The sequence below is a fragment of the Gopherus flavomarginatus genome, chromosome 9 (assembly GCF_025201925.1).
Source record: "Gopherus flavomarginatus isolate rGopFla2 chromosome 9, rGopFla2.mat.asm, whole genome shotgun sequence".
NCBI classification, from domain to species: domain Eukaryota; kingdom Metazoa; phylum Chordata; order Testudines; family Testudinidae; genus Gopherus; species Gopherus flavomarginatus.
This window is the reverse complement of record NC_066625.1, coordinates 33,527,577-33,545,247: the sequence shown is the minus strand read 5'-3', so window position 1 is coordinate 33,545,247 and position 17,671 is coordinate 33,527,577. Positions and strand designations below refer to the sequence as shown.

General features: G+C 47.7%; 2 protein-coding genes across 12 annotated transcripts in view; both read left to right on the top strand.

Annotated features, from left to right (window-relative positions):
• Positions 1 to 5,348, top strand: part of SLX4 (SLX4 structure-specific endonuclease subunit) — a 41,811-nt gene extending 36,463 nt beyond the window's left edge. For all 8 annotated transcript variants that reach the window (XM_050968035.1, XM_050968033.1, XM_050968032.1 and 5 more), the window contains 3 exons: positions 1,400 to 1,502; positions 1,799 to 2,299; positions 2,929 to 5,348. In XM_050968035.1, coding sequence (XP_050823992.1) covers positions 1,400 to 1,502; positions 1,799 to 2,299; positions 2,929 to 3,262 — 938 coding nt within the window. In that variant the 3' untranslated portion in view covers positions 3,263 to 5,348. The remainder of the gene's footprint in view (positions 1 to 1,399; positions 1,503 to 1,798; positions 2,300 to 2,928) is intronic.
• A 2,239-nt stretch (positions 5,349 to 7,587) lies between these two features.
• The window catches only part of LOC127058373 (zinc finger protein 883-like), a 31,251-nt gene continuing 21,167 nt past the window's right edge, over positions 7,588 to 17,671 (top strand). Inside the window, exons 1-2 of one of the 4 annotated variants that reach the window (XM_050968359.1) lie at positions 7,588 to 7,647; positions 12,933 to 13,158. In XM_050968359.1, coding sequence (XP_050824316.1) covers positions 13,077 to 13,158 — 82 coding nt within the window. In that variant the 5' untranslated portion in view covers positions 7,588 to 7,647; positions 12,933 to 13,076. Of the gene's footprint in view, positions 7,648 to 10,342; positions 10,541 to 12,932; positions 13,159 to 17,671 lie in introns of those variants that run through there. The other 3 variants (XM_050968358.1, XM_050968360.1, XM_050968361.1) reach the window with 3 other exon arrangements.

Sequence of the window (17,671 nt, the reverse complement as noted above, 5' to 3'; positions counted from 1 at the left end):
GGGTGGTTCACCTGCTGGTCTGACATGATTTTCAAGACCAGGGGGCAGAGAGGTAGTGTTAGCTTCACAGTTCCTAGTTGCTAGGTAAAGGATTCCGCTTGGCACTCGGTGTTGTTGGAATACAGTGTTTTTGTGTTTCATTCACATTGTTTGTTTCATGAGTCCCATTCCCCAGGGAAGTTTCTGCAGTGAACAATATCAAGATCACAATACAAGTGTGGTTTTTTTTTTTAATCTAAATCCTACTGGATGCTTGGCTGCTGTGGGTATGGTTTGGTATCAGTATGATCCTTACTATTCAAACACTATGTGTGACCTTTCTGTTAACAGCACATGAGGCCTTCAGACCAGCTACTTTGTCAGAAGAACAGTTGCAGTTGTCTTTTTTTTTTTTACGTATATGAATGTGGCAAGCAAATTGGGAGACTTATAGCGCTGGAAAGCACTAGGCAGGCTGCAGATGGACGTCATGCAAGATTTCCTTTAAAGCTCAGACAGTGCCCCTCAGTCCTGACCTGCAGCCCCAGTTCTGGACCCCTTCCCAGAGGCTCTCGTAATACACTCAAATCTTGACCTATGAAGAGGGAAATAGTGTGACCTAGTGATATGAGTGGGAGGTTGGGCTCTTCTCATCTCTGACACTGACTCACTGTATGATTTGGGCAGTAACTTAACATCTCTGTGCTTCAGCTTAAATATCGATACATTTGACCTGACACTTACCTCTCTGCAGAGCTGGAGAGCTTATTTGATTACAGTTTTTAAATCTCTGTAGACTGATACAGCTCCTTCTATCCAAGATCTCGTAGTGTTAATTAATTACGCCACTTTGGGTGATAGTTTCACAGTAAGGGTTTTGGAAGTGGCCAACAAACTAATTTTGCTTTAGACCCAGCACAGTGTTCTAACGTGGCTCTCCAGAGAGTTAAGACCCATTCGTTTACCTCTGGAACAACAGCCCCGCTCCTCTGAATTTCACCCTCCTGTGCTACAGGCATGGCTCATGCCAGCAGTGGCCCCTTTACAAAGTTCAAGAACACAGCCTTTTTCTTCACTGGCAAAAGGTGCCTGTCCTTACAGCATAGGGACTTTGGGTCCAAAACTTGTCATTTCTTTTAAATTAAACTGTTTTCTTAGTTAAAGTGAGTAAAAACAAAACAATAAAAGGCTGACTTGAGTCCACCCAACCCCCCATCCAAAGTTTTCACAGCTCTGTCTAAAATGAACATGAGATAGTTGGTAAAGGGCTGTGAGATCCTTTGTGGGAAAATGATGCTCTAGATATTACTAGTATGTGTCCTTGTAGTATCTCTCACAAAGACTAGAAATCATCAGCCAGTCCCAGGTCCTTCCATGTCGATATATTTATTCTCATTGTAATAATTTCATTTTGCTGCAGACCCTAAGTGTCATGAGAGAAACCAGCCCCCTAGAGTTCCCATAACACCAGTACCAGCTTACTCCATCATGGAGACCCCAGAGCTGAAGAAGGAACTGAACAGGTTAGTGTTGCCTCCATGAGCACTTTGGAGAACGAGGCCAGTTTCTTAATGTGCAGGTATCTGCAGGGAAGTAGCTTGACAGAGAAACCCCTTTGCAGCAAGAGAGAAACATTTGATGGCATTCCAGTAAATGTTGCTTGAGACCCAGTTAGTAGTGATGGCTGGACTGCAGACTTCATGTGGGACTGGAGCCTTAAATTCCTCCACCCATGCTGCGACGCCACAAAGATGGGGCATCACCACATCAGCCTAAACTTACCATATTGCTTAACTGAAGTGCCACCTTTGTATTTTAGATTTGGAGTCCGTCCTCTCCCAAAACGGCAGATGGTGTTAAAGCTGAAGGAGATATTCCAGTATACTCATCAGATCATGTCCTCTGACTCGGAGGATGAGATCCCATCCTCCCAACCACCCCTACAGAAAGCCACTGCCAAGTACCCCAGCCAACCCCAAGCAGACTCGATTGAACTGAGAGAAGAGAGTTTCAAAGCCTCCAGGGTAGGGTGCAAGCAAAAGCTGGGGGTTTCAGTCCCTTCCCTGCCAGTTCTGGGCAGTGGTGATGCTGACAGCTCAGCGGGCCCCTCTACAACAGGCTGTCTGAGGACTAAGAAAACAGCTGAAACTAAAAGCCACCCAGGAGGAGCCAGAGGGCTAAAGGGAGATGTTTTGTCTCCAGCTACATCTCCAGTTAAAGGTTCTCTGGTGGGCAGTGCTGATGGAGAGGTGCTCTCAGCATCTCAAGAGTCTGCGGCTTCTTCAGTGGCTGGAAGTGACAACTCCTTTGGGTCACAGAGGTAAGGGACTGAAACAGCAGGGAAAACCTCATTTACTGGTGTGGGTCTGGTCAAGGAGGGGAGACACCTCCGCTCTCCCTCAAAGTAGAGAAGCCCTGCCCTTTGTCCCGGGCATAGCTCTCCCACATATCCTTTTTGGGGGGGTTTCAGTCTAATTCCTAGTGATCTCTTGTCAGATCACAAAACCGTAGTTTGGCATATCTGGTATTCTGAGCTTGGTAAATGCCCAGAACTGGAATAGCCGGGGTCTCTGCTGGTCACAGGAGGTGCAATAACAGAGCTGTACATAGGGAGTCCAAGAGTAGAATAGAAGCAGGCAGTGCTGGTCAGGATTGAGGCACACCAGCGCATGTATGAGGGGCCCAAGACTGGAATAGCGGGAGATGCTGCCAATAAAGTGGTTGGGGCATTGGCAGAGCTGAGAATGGAAGTTCACTCAACACATGCCAACGCTGTCTGTCCCGTCAGACAGTTATTTTCATGAGACCTAAAATGTCAGAGAATTCATAGCACTAGGGTGAGCCACACAAGGGTATTTAATCAATAACTCCACCATGTTCCCTGTCGGTCCATGATCATTTCCTTGGTAATAGGGCATTTCATTGATCTCTCCTCTCTCTCATTTTCAGCTCTTCTTCCAATGAGTTTGAGACAGGTGCCCTTACATCTGAAGAGGACGAGGGGATCCCAGCATCTCAGGCTGCAGCCCGGGAGGCAGATAAGCTGGAGGCAGTGAGACGCTACATCCATTCAAATCCAGTCCTGCACCGGAAGATCCTCCTTTACCAGCCCTTTGAGCTGACCGGGCTGCAGGCAGAGCTGAAGCAGAATGGCATTAAGATTGCACTGGGGAAATTGCTGGACTTTTTGGATGCTCACTGTATCACCTTTACCACGGCCGGGGCACGGAAAGAGAAGCAGCAGCAATGCAGGGGCAAGAAAAAGGGATGCAAACGATACTGACTGGAGCCTCCTCTCCCTTTCCTGCTGCCTTGGTGCATTCACACTTCCCCACTGCAGGCTATAAAACTCTCCCCATTGTTCCCATGTCAGAGCTTCTTCAAGAATTGCTCCTCAGTTTTGCTACTAAACATTCTCCCGGCCCCAGTAGAATCTGCTGTACGTGTGCTTATGCTGCTGACTTTTCAGTCAGTTAGAACATTGCTCCCCGGTGTGCTTGAATGGCTTGGAACTGTGAGAGACGCATCTGTTCCCAGTCACGCTGCTTTAGAGGTGCAGAGACCCCGCATGCTTTCAGTACCATCCACCCCACTCTCTGCTGAAACAGTGCCTGCTGGATCTCTAGGACACCAAGGCCAATACTAGTACTGCTGAAGCTTCAGCATACAGCTAATATGGTCCCTCTGTTTTCCTAGTTCTTTAGCCATCAGTTTCCTTTTGCCTTTTCTGTCATCTTTTCCCCTTCCACTCCACTTTCTTTTATCTGTCCTCTGCCTTTTCCTCTTCAGTTGTTTTCTGTCCTCTTGTCCTCCCCACTTGCCTTCCTCCTTTCTAATAGGTTTGATTTCAGCCTTGCTTCTGACTGCTGCTTCTAGAGGTAGAGCGTCTTCCAAGTGCCTGACAGAGGGTGCTACTTCCGAGTTCCTCACTGAGTGCATCAGTGTTGGAACATAAGGTCCTACCTGACTGGTAAGAGTGCCGTAGGCAGTGCTGGCCGTGGAAGGAAGCAGGTCAAATCCCCCTGAATTGTTCTCTCCTAGAATAGAAACACACCTGCCTAACCCACCACACTAGCAAGAAACAACTCGCTTTGCCCTGATGTATAAAGCAGTGAGAACAGCCAGATGTTCAGGTTTGTCTTTGGGACCCCAGCAGTTTTTCAGTCTGTTTATTCAGTTTGAGATTTTATAGATCGAAGGGTAGGGAATGTTGTGGTGGCAGCATTGTCTAGTGGGTAGTTCAGGAGACCTCGCTTCTGTTCCTGGCTCACTCTATGGTCTTTGGCAAGAGGACTCAAATTTTGGATGCTTCACTTGTTGTGTGCCTAACAGTGGACACTTAGGGCTTGATTTTCAGCAAGTACCGAGCACCTGCAGAGCCCAGTGACTTCAGTTGATGGTACTGGGTATTGAGCACCTCTGAAATTGTCCACAGGTGTTTGAGGTTGGGCACCCAAAATGAATGGCTGCTTTGAAAGTCTGAGCCTTAATTTCTCTGTGCTTCACCTGTAAAAGAGGGGAATGAGAGCTGCCCACCTTTGGAAAGGGTTTTGAATGGCTCAGACTGGAAGACGGTGTTATTGAAGTGCAGAATGTTACTTGCTGTATTGAAAGGGTAACTTATTGATAACAGCTGTGTTGTGGAGAATGCAGGGAAGCGATACTGTTTGCATACAATCTACAAGCACTCGTATTCTATAGATTTGTGACGGGTACCAGGAGTCCTTCAGCCTCTTATATTTAATACAGTGATAAGGACCTCAGAGGCTACAGGTCCCAAGATGCAATGGTGTGTTTTGACTGTTTGGACTGAGGTAGAGCATTGCATGCTGGGATCTGCAGGGCTAGACCTCTTTGTTAAAGATACTGTCAGCTCCATTTTCTGAGAACTGCAAATAGTACTAGAACTCCTGTCAAGTTGCCATGTGGCCTGGGCTTGGACAATTGTGTTTCCACTGCGCCTCCCCTCTCTTTTTTTAAAAAGGAGACACCATATTTATGTTGCAGTGACCATTGGACACCTTCAGCGCCTTGTACTCATTCCTCACCTAACCACACCTTGCTGCATAATCTAGTTTCCAAACTGGACTGCTTCCAGGTCCTTTGTAAGTCTGCAACAGGGAAGTCTTGGATCCTAGAGAATTGACTTCTATTTATTTAATCTTCAGAGATGTGCTGATTCTTTCCAGCCTTGGGAGTTGTGAATCGATGATGGCCTCACTTTGTAAAAAAAAAAAAAGAAGCCAAGCTCCTCAAAACCAATGTTTATATTTTTGTAGCATAAGAATGTCTGTTTTTTTAATTTTGATACAGTATAGTGTGGTTTTTATTGGATGTACATTATGTGCAAATAAAATTGTAAGAACCTTCAGCTGTAAACTTTGTTAACAGGCAGCATCAAGTAAAAGGCTTGTAGGCAATGTATTGTTTAAAATCTTGGGCCCAGCCTTGGAGCTGCAGAGGCATCCCAGCAACTAGTTGGCCTCTCATGCTGGCTAAAGACCCTGACAAGGAGTTGGAGGAGTCAGGTTACTGTGGGGAGCAGGAGGCTGGAGAGAGCTGCTGCAGCAACAAATGGGAGTCTGGCCGTGAGGAATGCTAGCTCTGTTATATGGAGAGGACTGAGGAAGGCAAGCAAATCCATGTGATACAGGGATCTAAGGCAGGGCTGGGGAAGGAGTCCCCATCTGCCAGGATCAGAGGCAATGTTAGGAAGAACTGCAGGAGGAATCTGATCTGCTGGGCCCTGGGAGTGGGTTGTTGTAGGTGGAACTGGAGGAGGGGAGGCTGGAGGTGGAGAGCCCAGCTGCTGGACGCTCATGAACCCCATGTGTTTCTGTGAGTCACGGTGGCTGTGCATCATGTTGGCTGCTGCAGCCAGTTAGAATTAGCCATTCAGATGTGCACATCATTGACTTAGCCCCCACATCAGCTGATTTATTACCCTTTGTTTTGGTCAGCTACTGGGACGGGCTGAGACGCTATTTCTTCATCATGTGAGGCTCACAGGGTCTCCTTCCCCACATGCCTGCTAACTGCTCAGCTCCATGCCAACAAGAAGGGAAAGGCAACTTACCCAGCCTGATGCCTGCCTGCCTTTCCCTTCCTATAGGGTTTGTGGGGAAGGGTGGATGCACATTAGGCCGCCATCCGTGCTGACAGGGGGTGTCGGACCAGTGTAACAACTCAGTAAAGCAAAGCAGTCTCTGTAAATGTTCCCAGAATAAACAACTACAAGAATTGTCCCTCAAGCAGTCACATTAGTATAGCAACTTTGAAGACTGTTCCAGTGACCTCCCTCTGTAAACCACCTCGACATGGCCCACTCTGTGCATAGGGACTTGCTTGCACGGAAGTGTTCACCTGCACACTATACGATGAACGCGAAGTATTTGCAGTCTTCCCACAGTTCTCAGCACTAGCTAATAACCATAGAGGTAGTTTGACTTCTATATTTTGGAGGGCATCTCCAGTCAGGCCAGTGGAGCTGCGCATGGCTGGGGGGACAACAAATTCCATGCCTGCAGGGGCACCATTTCAGATGGGGAGGGAGCCAAACTTTAACACTGTTTCCAGGGGCTACATAGGCAACTGAAAACTCTAGTGTTTTTGCAGATAATAACCTAGAACTACCTGGCAGGCACATTGTATATAATTTCTATATTAAGAAAGACAAATATTAGACCCTCTCAGCTCTAATACTATCATGTTCTAACATCTTGTGGCAAATCACTTAAGGGCCACTGTAGGTTTTAAATTGTATAGTCTTACTCAATACTCTTACTAAAATCAGATGGGACCATCGTGATCATCTTGTCTGACCTCCTGAACGTTGCAGGCCATGGAATCTCACCTGCTCACTCCTGTAATAGACCCTTAATCTCTCGGTAAGTTACTGAAGGCCTCAGATCATGATTTAAAGACTACAAGTTACAGAGAATTCACCATTTGCACTAGTTTAAACCTGCAAGTGACCTGGGCCCCATGCTGCAGAAGGCGGTAAACCTCCCCTCACCCTATAGTCTTTGCCAATCTGACTGGGGGGAAATTCCTTCCCAACTCCTAATATGGCGATCAGTTAGACCCTGAGCATATGGGCAAGACCCACCAGGCAGATACCTGCGAAAGAATTGTCTGTAGTAACTCAGAGCCTCCTCATCTAGTGTCCCGTCTCCAGCCATTGGGGATTTTTGCTACAGGCAGTTGCCAATATGCCACATAGGCAGCCCTGTCATACCATCCCCTCATAAACTTATCAAGCTCAGTCTTGAAGGGGTTTTTTTTGCCCACACTGCTCCAAACTTCACTCCTCTGATGGTTAGAAACCTTGACCTAATTTCAAGCCTAAGCTTGTTGATGGCCAGTTTATATGTATTTGTTCTGAGGGTCACGTTGATGCTTAACTTAAATAACTCCTCTCCCTCCCTAGTATTTAGCCCTCTGGTGTATTCATACAGAGTAATTGTATCTCCCCTTAGCCTTCTGTTGGTTAGACAAAACAAGCCAAGCTGTTGGCATATCTTCTAATAACACAGGTTTTCCTTTCCTCAGATCATCTTCGTAGCCCTTCTCTGCACTTATTGCAGTTTAATTCATCTTTCTTAAACATGGGAGACCAGAACTGCACACACTACTCCAGATGAAGTCTCACTAATGTCTTGTATAATGGTACTAACGCTTCACTGTCTCTACTGGAAATACCTTATCTGATGTATCATAGGACTGCATTAGCCTTTTTCACTACCACATCACATTGATGGCTCATAGTCATCTTGTGATCAACCAATACACCCAGCTCTTTCTCCTCCTCTGTCACTGCTAACTGATAAGTCTCCAGCTTATAGCAAAAATTCGTATTAGTCCCTAAATGCATGACCTTGCACTTTGCATTATTAAATATCCCATTTCTATTACTTCAGTTTAAAAGGTCATTCAGATCTTGTATGATATTCCAGTCCTCCTCAGTATTGTCAATATCCTCCAAGTTTGTGTCATCTGCAAATTTTATTAGCACACTTCCACTTTTTGTGCCACAGTCAGTCATGATTAAATAAGCTTAGTCCCAAGACTGATCCCTGAGGAACTCCACTAGTAATGTCCCTCTAGCCTGAGAGTTCACCTTTCAGTATGATCTCTTGTAGTCTCCTCTTTAACCAGTTCCTTATACACCTTTCTGTTCTCATATAAATCCCCATCTTTTCCAATTTAACAACGTCTCATATGGAACTGTATCAAATGCCTTACTGACATCCAGGTAGATTCATTCTACTGCATTTCGTTTGGCTAAAAAAATCATTCTATCATTTAGGTTATGTCTACACTGTCGCTACAGCCGTACAGCTCTCCCACCAACCAAATAAATCCATCCCCAACGAGCGGTGGTAACTTCTCCCACCAACAAAGTGCTGTCCACACCAGCACTTCTCACGGGTAAAACTTCTGTTGTTTGCAGGGGGTGTTTTTTCACACCCCTAAATAACAAAAGTTTTACCAGTGAAAGTGCAGTGTAGACAAAGCCTTAGGCTACTCACTTTTTGCAGTTCACCAAGCTTGGAACAGATCTTTAACTTTAGGAAAAATCCTATCAGCCCTTTCTTACCTTAATCACCTGTTAATCACTCTGTTTATAAACACAGTTCTGACTCCCTGCCTCAAGACGACAAGCTGGGAGCAGCACGTTGCCTTTCTTCACTGCAGAATTCATTACATTGTAGTTTGGGGGGAACAATGCCTCCCATGCTCCCCCGTCCCAAACTCCACCTATACTAATAATTTAGCGGTGAGGTCTGAAGATTGCTAAAATGTTATTTTTAGAAAAGCTGCATGTGTAAATTAAACAAGTGTCAAAACACTGACAATCTTTTTTTATTATGCAGCTTCATAAGCTGCATTGATTTGCAATGAGACTTCCTGTTCTGAGTGAGAATTAGTGAGTCTCTGATGCAATAAAATTCCAGATGAACCCAGAGAATTATTTACAGATGACAGTCATATGTAGAGGTGAGAATTAACCCCGATACCTATTTGTAACATTACATCATTATACAGCTAACACAGTTTGAAAGGTAGATCATCTGCATCTATAATCTTGTCATCTAAAAGTCCCTGGTCCTTACCAGTGTTCCTCTTGTTCTAATGCTGTGGCAGCATGGCACAACTTTTTCACTAGAGAACTTTCAGTGGGGACCAAAATACTATTATCTACCCAAGAGACTCAGCAATGCGGCCTTTCTGTTCCTGGTCTACACATACAGGTGAGTAGCATTCCGATTTCCCCAACGGATAGGCAGTCTTGGCAGAATTTGGGGGTTTTTTTAAATAATTTTTACTGGCGTTTATTTTTAAGCATTTTTATATTTTTATCAATTTAAATTTTCGCAGTTGTGCAAAATTATGTTAAGCATTTTTAAAACTTTTATCTATTTAAATATTCCCAGCTGTGGGAAATTCTGGGGGAAGGTCAGACAACAGTGGGGGTCTGACTAATTAATGACAGTAAATGTTGAGATTCAAAGAGTTAAAGCTTTATAACCATTAAAACACAAATGATCACCATCATATGCAAAATATATACCGTACCGATCCTTAACTCAAAGTTCTCAAGCAGCATTTTTCTTATTTTGCCTATCAGTAAATTTTGTGTATCAATCGAAATATTTTTTGGTGGATTTGTGTGTGTACGATGAAATTGACATTTACCAACAAAAATCTAATCCATCCAAGCCTATTCATAGGTTATGTATAGAAGGGCTGTTCTGTTGCATGATCTTAAGTGGCTCTCTAAACTTAGATTGTCCTTGTTATACAAATCGGGGCTTGGGAAGGCTGAGAAGAGCCTGGAGTTTGGGATGCTTAGCATCTGTGTACTGTTCCCTTTCATCTGCTTTTGGATTAGCTGTGTCTTGTACATTGTATTATGCTGCACTGTACTGTGACCTTGGCTGCAAACCAGTTTCCCTTGCTTGGGTGTCACATGCCTCTTGGGTTTTCATTCTGAACAAATATAGTTGCATGACCCAGTGTGTTGGCCCCATTGCAGATGTGACAGTAATGACAGGTTAAATAGTTAAGCCGCTGTGAGGATATGTATGCTGTGGCTTTAAATCTGTAACAGGAAGCTAGGCAAGGGAGCAGGGCTGGGAAAGATTCTAGGTAGAAGTTCAGCCGCAAAGCAGAGAGCGAGAATGGCTTTAGGGATAATACCGTTTTCCATGGTCTAATAAAGTTCCTTGTTCAGCACTGGGAGAAAGCAACTCTATCTCTGATTGGTTACCACGGTCACATGCCAGTTCCTTGTTCAGTGTTAGAAGAAAGGACTCTCTCTCTCTCTCTCTCTTCTTTACCACTGTCACATGATGAGGGCTGCTGCTGCAGCTGCCTGTTTTCTTCCCAGGAGCCCTGGCTGAGCAGCTGCTGCTTCCCTCCTCTCCTCTCTACAGTATCTGCCTTATTTAAAGACCCTTCTGTTACTAGCCAAGCTGGAGACTGCCTCAGGCTGTAACTAGCCTCCTGGGGAAGCCCCAGACTCTGCGAACGCTAACTCCTGAGCCGGAGACTCCAGGTAATTGAGAGAACTTGGGGAAAGTGATTCTGTAAAAACGCCCCACCTCTCCCATCTCTGCTCCATGTGTGTCTGTGAGTCCCAGAACTGCTGACTTTATTGACACACAAAAGCTCTTAGCTGATCCAGCTATTGGAGTGAGCATGCAGGCAGAAATGGAACAAAAACCAACTCTCCCAGCTGGAGGGGGAGGAGAAAGAAAGGAAGGAGACGGAAGGGGATAGGAAAAATAAAAAAAGAGGTGACGAGCTCCAAGAATAGTGCTGCCCAGACCTGTTACTGCATCATCACTGGGCAGAATTAGTCTAACAGGAGTGGGACTGAAAGGCAGTGCACTGTCTCTGCCTAATAACAATGCTGCTTCGGGGACACTCCCCACAGTTTTGCTGTTTATTCTTTTCTTTGACAGTGTTTTGTTCCAGGTCTGTTAAAGGGACATGACACACATCTGTGTGTTTAGTGCTGGTGCAAGGTGCTGGGTCTGCACCATAGTAAAGGCACCAAGTGATTCCCACGGCTGAGTGTAAATTTTTATACCCAAGCTGTAAAGCAGAACTCAGAAGTTTGAGTCTGCCACTGCCTTAAAAATTAATGGACCTGTTCCATGAGCTCAAGCAGTAGAAGCTCATGCCCTTAGCTTGAGAGGTCCTGGGCTTGATCTCCCAGCTGTGGTGGTGTTACAAGAAGCAGCCTCATAAATCCTGTGGAAGGGGACAAAGACACCTGGACATACCGGGGGCACAGGATGGAGCTATGAAGTGTGTTTTTCTGTAGCTGCTGCTTCCTTCTGAGTCATTATTGACAGGGAGAGAGCAGCAGTCTGAGTGGGGAGAGGGAATTGGGTCTGGAGTGTGGGCACCCTGGGTACAAAGGCCCAGCTGGAAGTGATGAGTCTAAGCCAGGGTTCATGGGAGCTGTTATTGTTCCAGGGTGCATAAGGTAACGGAATCTGGGCCAAACCTTGGGGCCCCTTCCCTGGCCAGTGGGGTTGAAGCAGGCAGGGAGCTGGGGATACTTACTGTTCCAGCTACCAGCATGTCTTTCTCCTAGGCAGAAAGGGGCCCTAAGCGTGAAACGCAGAGAGCCCTCTGCAGGGACGGTGCAGGAGAGTGACTGGTTTCCTCATGAGTGTTAAGAGCTTTGTGGTCTCTGAAGCTCCCAGGGTTGCTTCTCTGGCCCCTGGCCCTGGCTGCTGGAAACATCCTGTGCATTATCCTTCAAGCAACCCATAAATGCTCGAGTAGTTTCTGGTCTGGGAGGGGTGTCAGCCCCCCTGTGGGGAGTGGGGGCGATTGGGCTCAGAGGAATTCCCACTGCTGCCCCATTCTGAGCAGATGTTCTTCACATACTTGCTGTGCTCTAGTAAATACTGTGTTCACCAGGGAACTCCCTTTCGCTCCTAGTGCTCTCCTCCCATCCTCCCCTTTTCCTTTATTTTGCTCTTTTCCCTCTCTCATGCTGCTGCCTCTCTCCCTCTCCCTTTCCAGCCTCCCTTCCTTCCCTGACCCAGGCGCTTTTCCCCCTCTATTCTTTACTATCACCTTTGGCCCTGGCCAAGAGTTTCTCCACCTCCTTCCCCAGCCCAGTCTCTCACTCAGCCCCCCCAAAATCACCAGTCTCCACTCACAAACCCCCACGTCTGTCACCCCCCTGCAACTCCTATACCAGGCAGTCTGTCACTATAGACCGAGCCACTCACAGACTGGTCATCGGAGCTCTCTGCTCCACGTCTTCCACACAATATTCACCTCCCCATTCACATCCCCCAGTCACACTCCAGCCCAATTCCCTTCCTGGCCAGCAGCAGCTTCCTCTGAGGTTGTTCCCAGCCTCCCCACCACATGGAAGAACTGGAGTAGCAGAGATAGTCTACTATGTGGGGAGTGGGAGCTGGCCTCTCTCCCTTCCCATGTTGAAGGGGAACTCAGAGTCCCAGATCATTGTCTTTCTCCCTGTGGTGGGGTAAGGGTGGAGGCAGTCCTGCTGGACAGATAAGTGAGAGCAAGCCGTGCTAGCAGAGAGCAATCACTGCTCCTGCTCTGCTGCAGCCCCAGCCAAGGGACCACCTGTTGGGTTTCCAACCATGCTTTCAGCCTTGATGGCCCTAACACCTTTGTCACCTCCCATACCTTCCCTCTGGGAAGGAGGTTGAGAGACATTGCACTGCTGCTGATCTCCCTCTGTCCAGGGCTTCCAAGGGGGACAGAACTGTGATATTGTCCTGTCTGGAGTCCCCTCCACCCCAAGGGCTGGTTCTGGTCTCTAACTGATCTGGTTAGAGATGTGAAAGTGGCTTGTTTTTGCTTTTTGTCAAGTCCCACAGTGTGTGAAGATCCCTGAATTTCGTAAGCAGCACAACACATTTCCCAGGAGGTATTTCCTTTCTGTGCAGATGAAATGTCCCCTCAGCAAAGAGAGGGGCTGAGTTTTAAACCTTTGGAGAGATCTGCATAGCAAATCCTTGGTGAAGATGTGACAACCCCAGTCTTGCCCATTTCTCCTCCTCTGAGCAGGATTTCCCATTCCCAAACAAGACATGATCTCCAGCCAGGAACGAGAGGAAGAGCCTAATCTCCAGAGCTGCGATGAAAAGGAGATGCTGAGTGGCACCTGTGCAGGTGAGGAATAAATTAAACCAATTGAGAACTGTTAGTGAATGACGTGAAAATCTGGATTTGCCGAAGTGCTGCTGTGAGCCCCCACCATCCAGGTGAACAGGAATAGTAAACGGGTGATTCCCAGGGCGTAGCTATGGACTCTGTATTTGGGTGTAGCGCAGTGGCTCTCAAACTTTTTTACTGGTGATCCCTTTCACATAGCAAACCTCTGAGTGTGACCCCGCCCCTTATAAATTATATATTTAACACTATTATAAATGCTGGAGGCAAAGCGGGGTTTGAGGTAGAGGTTGACAGCTTGTGACCCCCCCATGTAATAAGCTCGCAACCCCCTGAGGGGTCCTGACCCCCCGTTTGAGAACCCCTGGTGTAGTGGGACTAGATGAATGGTGCATTGAGTCTGTTTCTGCAAGGATTGTGTGGCTGGGCCTTGAGGCGATGAATAGGCCAGATGAGTCTGGGATGCTTGTGCCTCAGTGAGAGCTATGTGGCTGGGACCTCTAGGTCTGTGATCAGCCTCAGTGGTTGAAGTCTCTGTGGGGTGAATATGTCACTGGTACTGACAGCTGGGCAGTGAGGCTTAGCCGATAAGTCAGATGCTGGGGGGTGTGGGAGGATGGGGTGGGACTTCTGAGCTGATGAACTGAAGCAGCAGACGGGTGTTTTGGAGGCACAAAAATAAAACAGTCAGGCAGCCCTCAGGCAGTTGTGCCCCCTTCTCTACAGGGCTGTCTTTATGAAAACATAGGGTGTCCAAACAGAGCAAAACCTGCTACAGCAAAACAAAGACAGAAACTGCAACCAGTGGTCTCCCCATGTAGACCCCAAGGTGGGACTCCAGTTCATACCCAGCTGTTCCCCCATCACCCAGGCAGCCCTTTATATTTCGCTTGCTCCCGCTAAGCAGCAGGGTTAATTGGCTGTTGCATTAACCTGTTAGGGTCTGGGCTAGGGAGTGCCTTTTTACCCTGTCATGCACCCCTGCGAGTGTGGCAAAGGGCACGCTCTGTGGAAACATCACCTGCCCCTTCCGGGGGAAAAAAATCGGTGTTTCCATGTGCTGTGATGCACCGAAAAGTAAATGGCTGCAGGGTGAGTCTGGGGTTGTCATCTTTCATAACCTGCAGGGTGAAGGATGCTTCCAGGACATAGTATCATAATGATTTCACTGCCCATTTCACTGCAAGACTTTCCTTTCCTATACTGGAATAGTTCTTCTGTGGGAGAAGCTTCCTACTGAGATGTAGGATGGGGTGTTTTCCATCCTCGACCACCTGCAATACAACCATCCCAGGTCTCACCTCAGAGGCATCACTTTGTAGTATGAATCCTTTTTGTAAAATCTGGACTCAGAAGCTCCAGTTTACTGCACAAGATGCGCTTGACTGCACCAAAGGCACCTGCATAAGCCGGCGTCCATTGGACGTTTTAAGGGGCTTGTTCTTTAGGGGGTCTGGGAGGGGTGCTGTTTGTGGAAAACCTGGAGACAGAGCACCTATGCTACCCTGATAACCCCAGGAATGTCTTCACCTGGCTTTTGGTGGGCAGGGATTGGACACTCTAGCAGGACTCTAGCAGAGGAGAGGGACAACTCAGTGGTTTGAGCATTGTTCTGCTAAAGCCAGCACTGAGCTCAATCCTTGAGGGGGCCATTTAGGGATCTGGGGAAAAAATCTGTCTGGGGATTGGTTCTGCTTTGAGCAGGGGGTTGGACTAGCTGACCTCCTGAGGTCCCTTCCGACCCTGATATTCTATGACTTTCACTTAGCTGGCCAAAGGTCAGATTAAGTCAGGGGCAGGCAAATTTTTGGCCTGAGCACCACATCGGATTTCTGAAATTGTATGAAGGGCCAGTTAGGGGAGACTGTGCCTCCCCAAACAGCCAGGCATGGCCCAACCTCACCCCCTGACAGCCACCAGGACCCCTTTCCCATCCACCCCTGACTGCCCCCGCCGCCCCATCCAACCCCTCCTCTCATTCCTGACTGCTGCCCCAGGACCCCTGCCCCCATTCAACCCCCGTTTCCCACCCTCTGACTGCCGCAACCACTATCCACATCCCCGCCCCCTGACCACCATCCCGAACTCCCCTGCCCCCTTGCCGCACTGCCTGGAGCACCTGTGGCTGGTGGCACTACAGCTGCGCCACCCAGAGCACCAGGACAGGCAGTCACGCCGCCCAGCTGGAGCCAGCCACGCCACCACACAGCACAGAGCACCAGGTCAGGCCGCAGCTCTGCAGCTGCATTACCCAGCAAGAGCTCGCAGCCCTGCCGCCCAGAGCATTGCGCTGCCAGCACAGTGAGCTGAGGCTGCGGGGGAGGGGGAACAGCGGGGGAGGAGCTGGGGGCTAGCTGCCAGGGGCTCGGGGGCTGGGCAGGAGGGTCCTGTGCGCCAGGTGTGGCCCATGGGCCATAGTTTGCCCACCTCTGGTCTAAGTGTTTCATTTTGGTACTACTCACCTTGCACTTAGGCCTGCTTCCCTTAGTAACTGCAACAATCCTCTGGAGATGCTCTCCCCAGGGGCTAGACTAGAGTACAGCATTGTTGAGATAGGTAGCAGCATACTGCCAATGGGGCTGAAATACCCTGTCCATTAGACACTGGAAGGTGTCAGGCACCTCCCAGAATCTAAATGGGAGGGTTTGAAACTGACATCGGCCAAAAGGGGTAGCAAAGGTCAGATTTTCTTTGGATTCTGGTGCCAGAGGAATTTGCCAGTAGCTTTAGTACAGTTGAATGTGGTCATAAACTGGGCGCTACCCAGCAACTTGTCTACTGCAGCCTGGAATTTGAAATGAACTTTGCCATGGCATTAGAACATGAGAATGTAAGAACGGCCATGCTGGGTCAGACCAATGGTCCATCTAGCTCAGTGTCCTGTCTACCAACAGTGGTCATGGCCAGGTGCTTCAGAGGCAATGAACAGAACAGGTAATCATCAAGTGATCCATCCCCTGTTGCCCGTTCCCAGCTTCTGGGAAACAGAGGCTAGGGACACCATCCCTGCCCATCCTGGCTAATAGTCATTGATGGACCTATCCTCCATAAATGTATCTAGTTCTTTTTTAAACTCTGTTATAATCTTGGCCTTCACAACATCCTCTGGCAAGCAGGGGCGGCTCCAGATCCGAGCACGCCACGCGCGTGCTTGGGGTGGCAAGCCGTGGGGGTCGCTCTGCCAGCGCCGCGAGGGCGGCAGGCAGGCTGCCTCCGGCGGTTTGCCTGTGGAGGGTCCGCTGAAGCCGCGGGACCAGTGGACCCTCTGCAGGCAAACCGGCGGAGGCAGCCTGCCTGCCGTGCTGGGGGCAGCAAAATCCCTAGAGCCGCCCCTGCTGGCAAGGAGTTACACAGGTTAACTCTGCATTGTTTGAAAAAATATTTCCTTTTATTTGTTTTAAACCTGCTACCTATTAATTTCATTTGGTGACCCCTAGTTCTTGTGTTATGAGAAGGAGTAAATACTTCTTGATTTACTTTCTCCACACCAGTCATAATTTTATAGATTTTATCATATCCCCCCTTAATCCTCTCTTTTCCAAGCTGAAAAGTCCAGTCTTAATATCTGCTCATACAGAAGCTGTTCAATACCCCTAATCATTTTTGCTGCCCTTTTCTGACCCTTTTCCAATTTCAATATATCTTTTTTGAGATGCGGCAACCACATCTGCATGCAGTATTCAAGATGTGGGCATATCATAGATTTATATGGAGGCAATATGATATTCTCTGTCTTATTTATCTATCCCTTTCTTAATGATCCCCAACATCCTGTTCGCTTTTTTGACTGCCATTGCACATTGACTGAATGTTTTCAGAGAACTATCCACAATGACTCCAAGATCTCTTTCCTGAGTGGTAACAGCTAATTTAGACCCCATCATTGTATATTAACAGTTCTAACATCAACACAAACATGAATGCTGTTGTCTGATTTGGGAACTAGAACAATTGGGCTGCACCATTCACTTTGCAACTTCTTGCTTCTACGGGCACAGCATATCCTGACGTCTGTCCAGGAAATCTTCATATTTTCTTATGCAATGCAGGGTTGATACTTGTTTCTCCAGACCTTGAACCTTCTCTTCCAATATGGAGACCAGCTTGCACTTTGTACAAAGTTGCTTCTGTCCTGTGGAAGAAAGACAAACATGGCACATCCTGTGCAAGTCACAGCAGTTGGTTGTTCACCATCCATATTACCTTCTTTCTAAGAGCTTCCTCAGCCGTTGGAACCTGCAAGTTGAAAGCCTCAGTGGGCTCTCCCCTGGCGAACTCCCAGTCAAACTCCCTCTGTTATCCTCTCCTCTAGTTGGCAGCTGGCTGCCTTTTCATAACAGTCAGGCCCACTCAAGGCCCACCTGGAACAAAGCACTCCCAATTCACACTTTTCAGACAATCAGGCACGCAGTCAAACTGACAAATTGTCCTCGCAACAGACACTCAGATACTCACCAACACAGCCCCCCAGTGCAGCATTTAGCATACCTTCTCTCGGACAGATCCCAGTCAA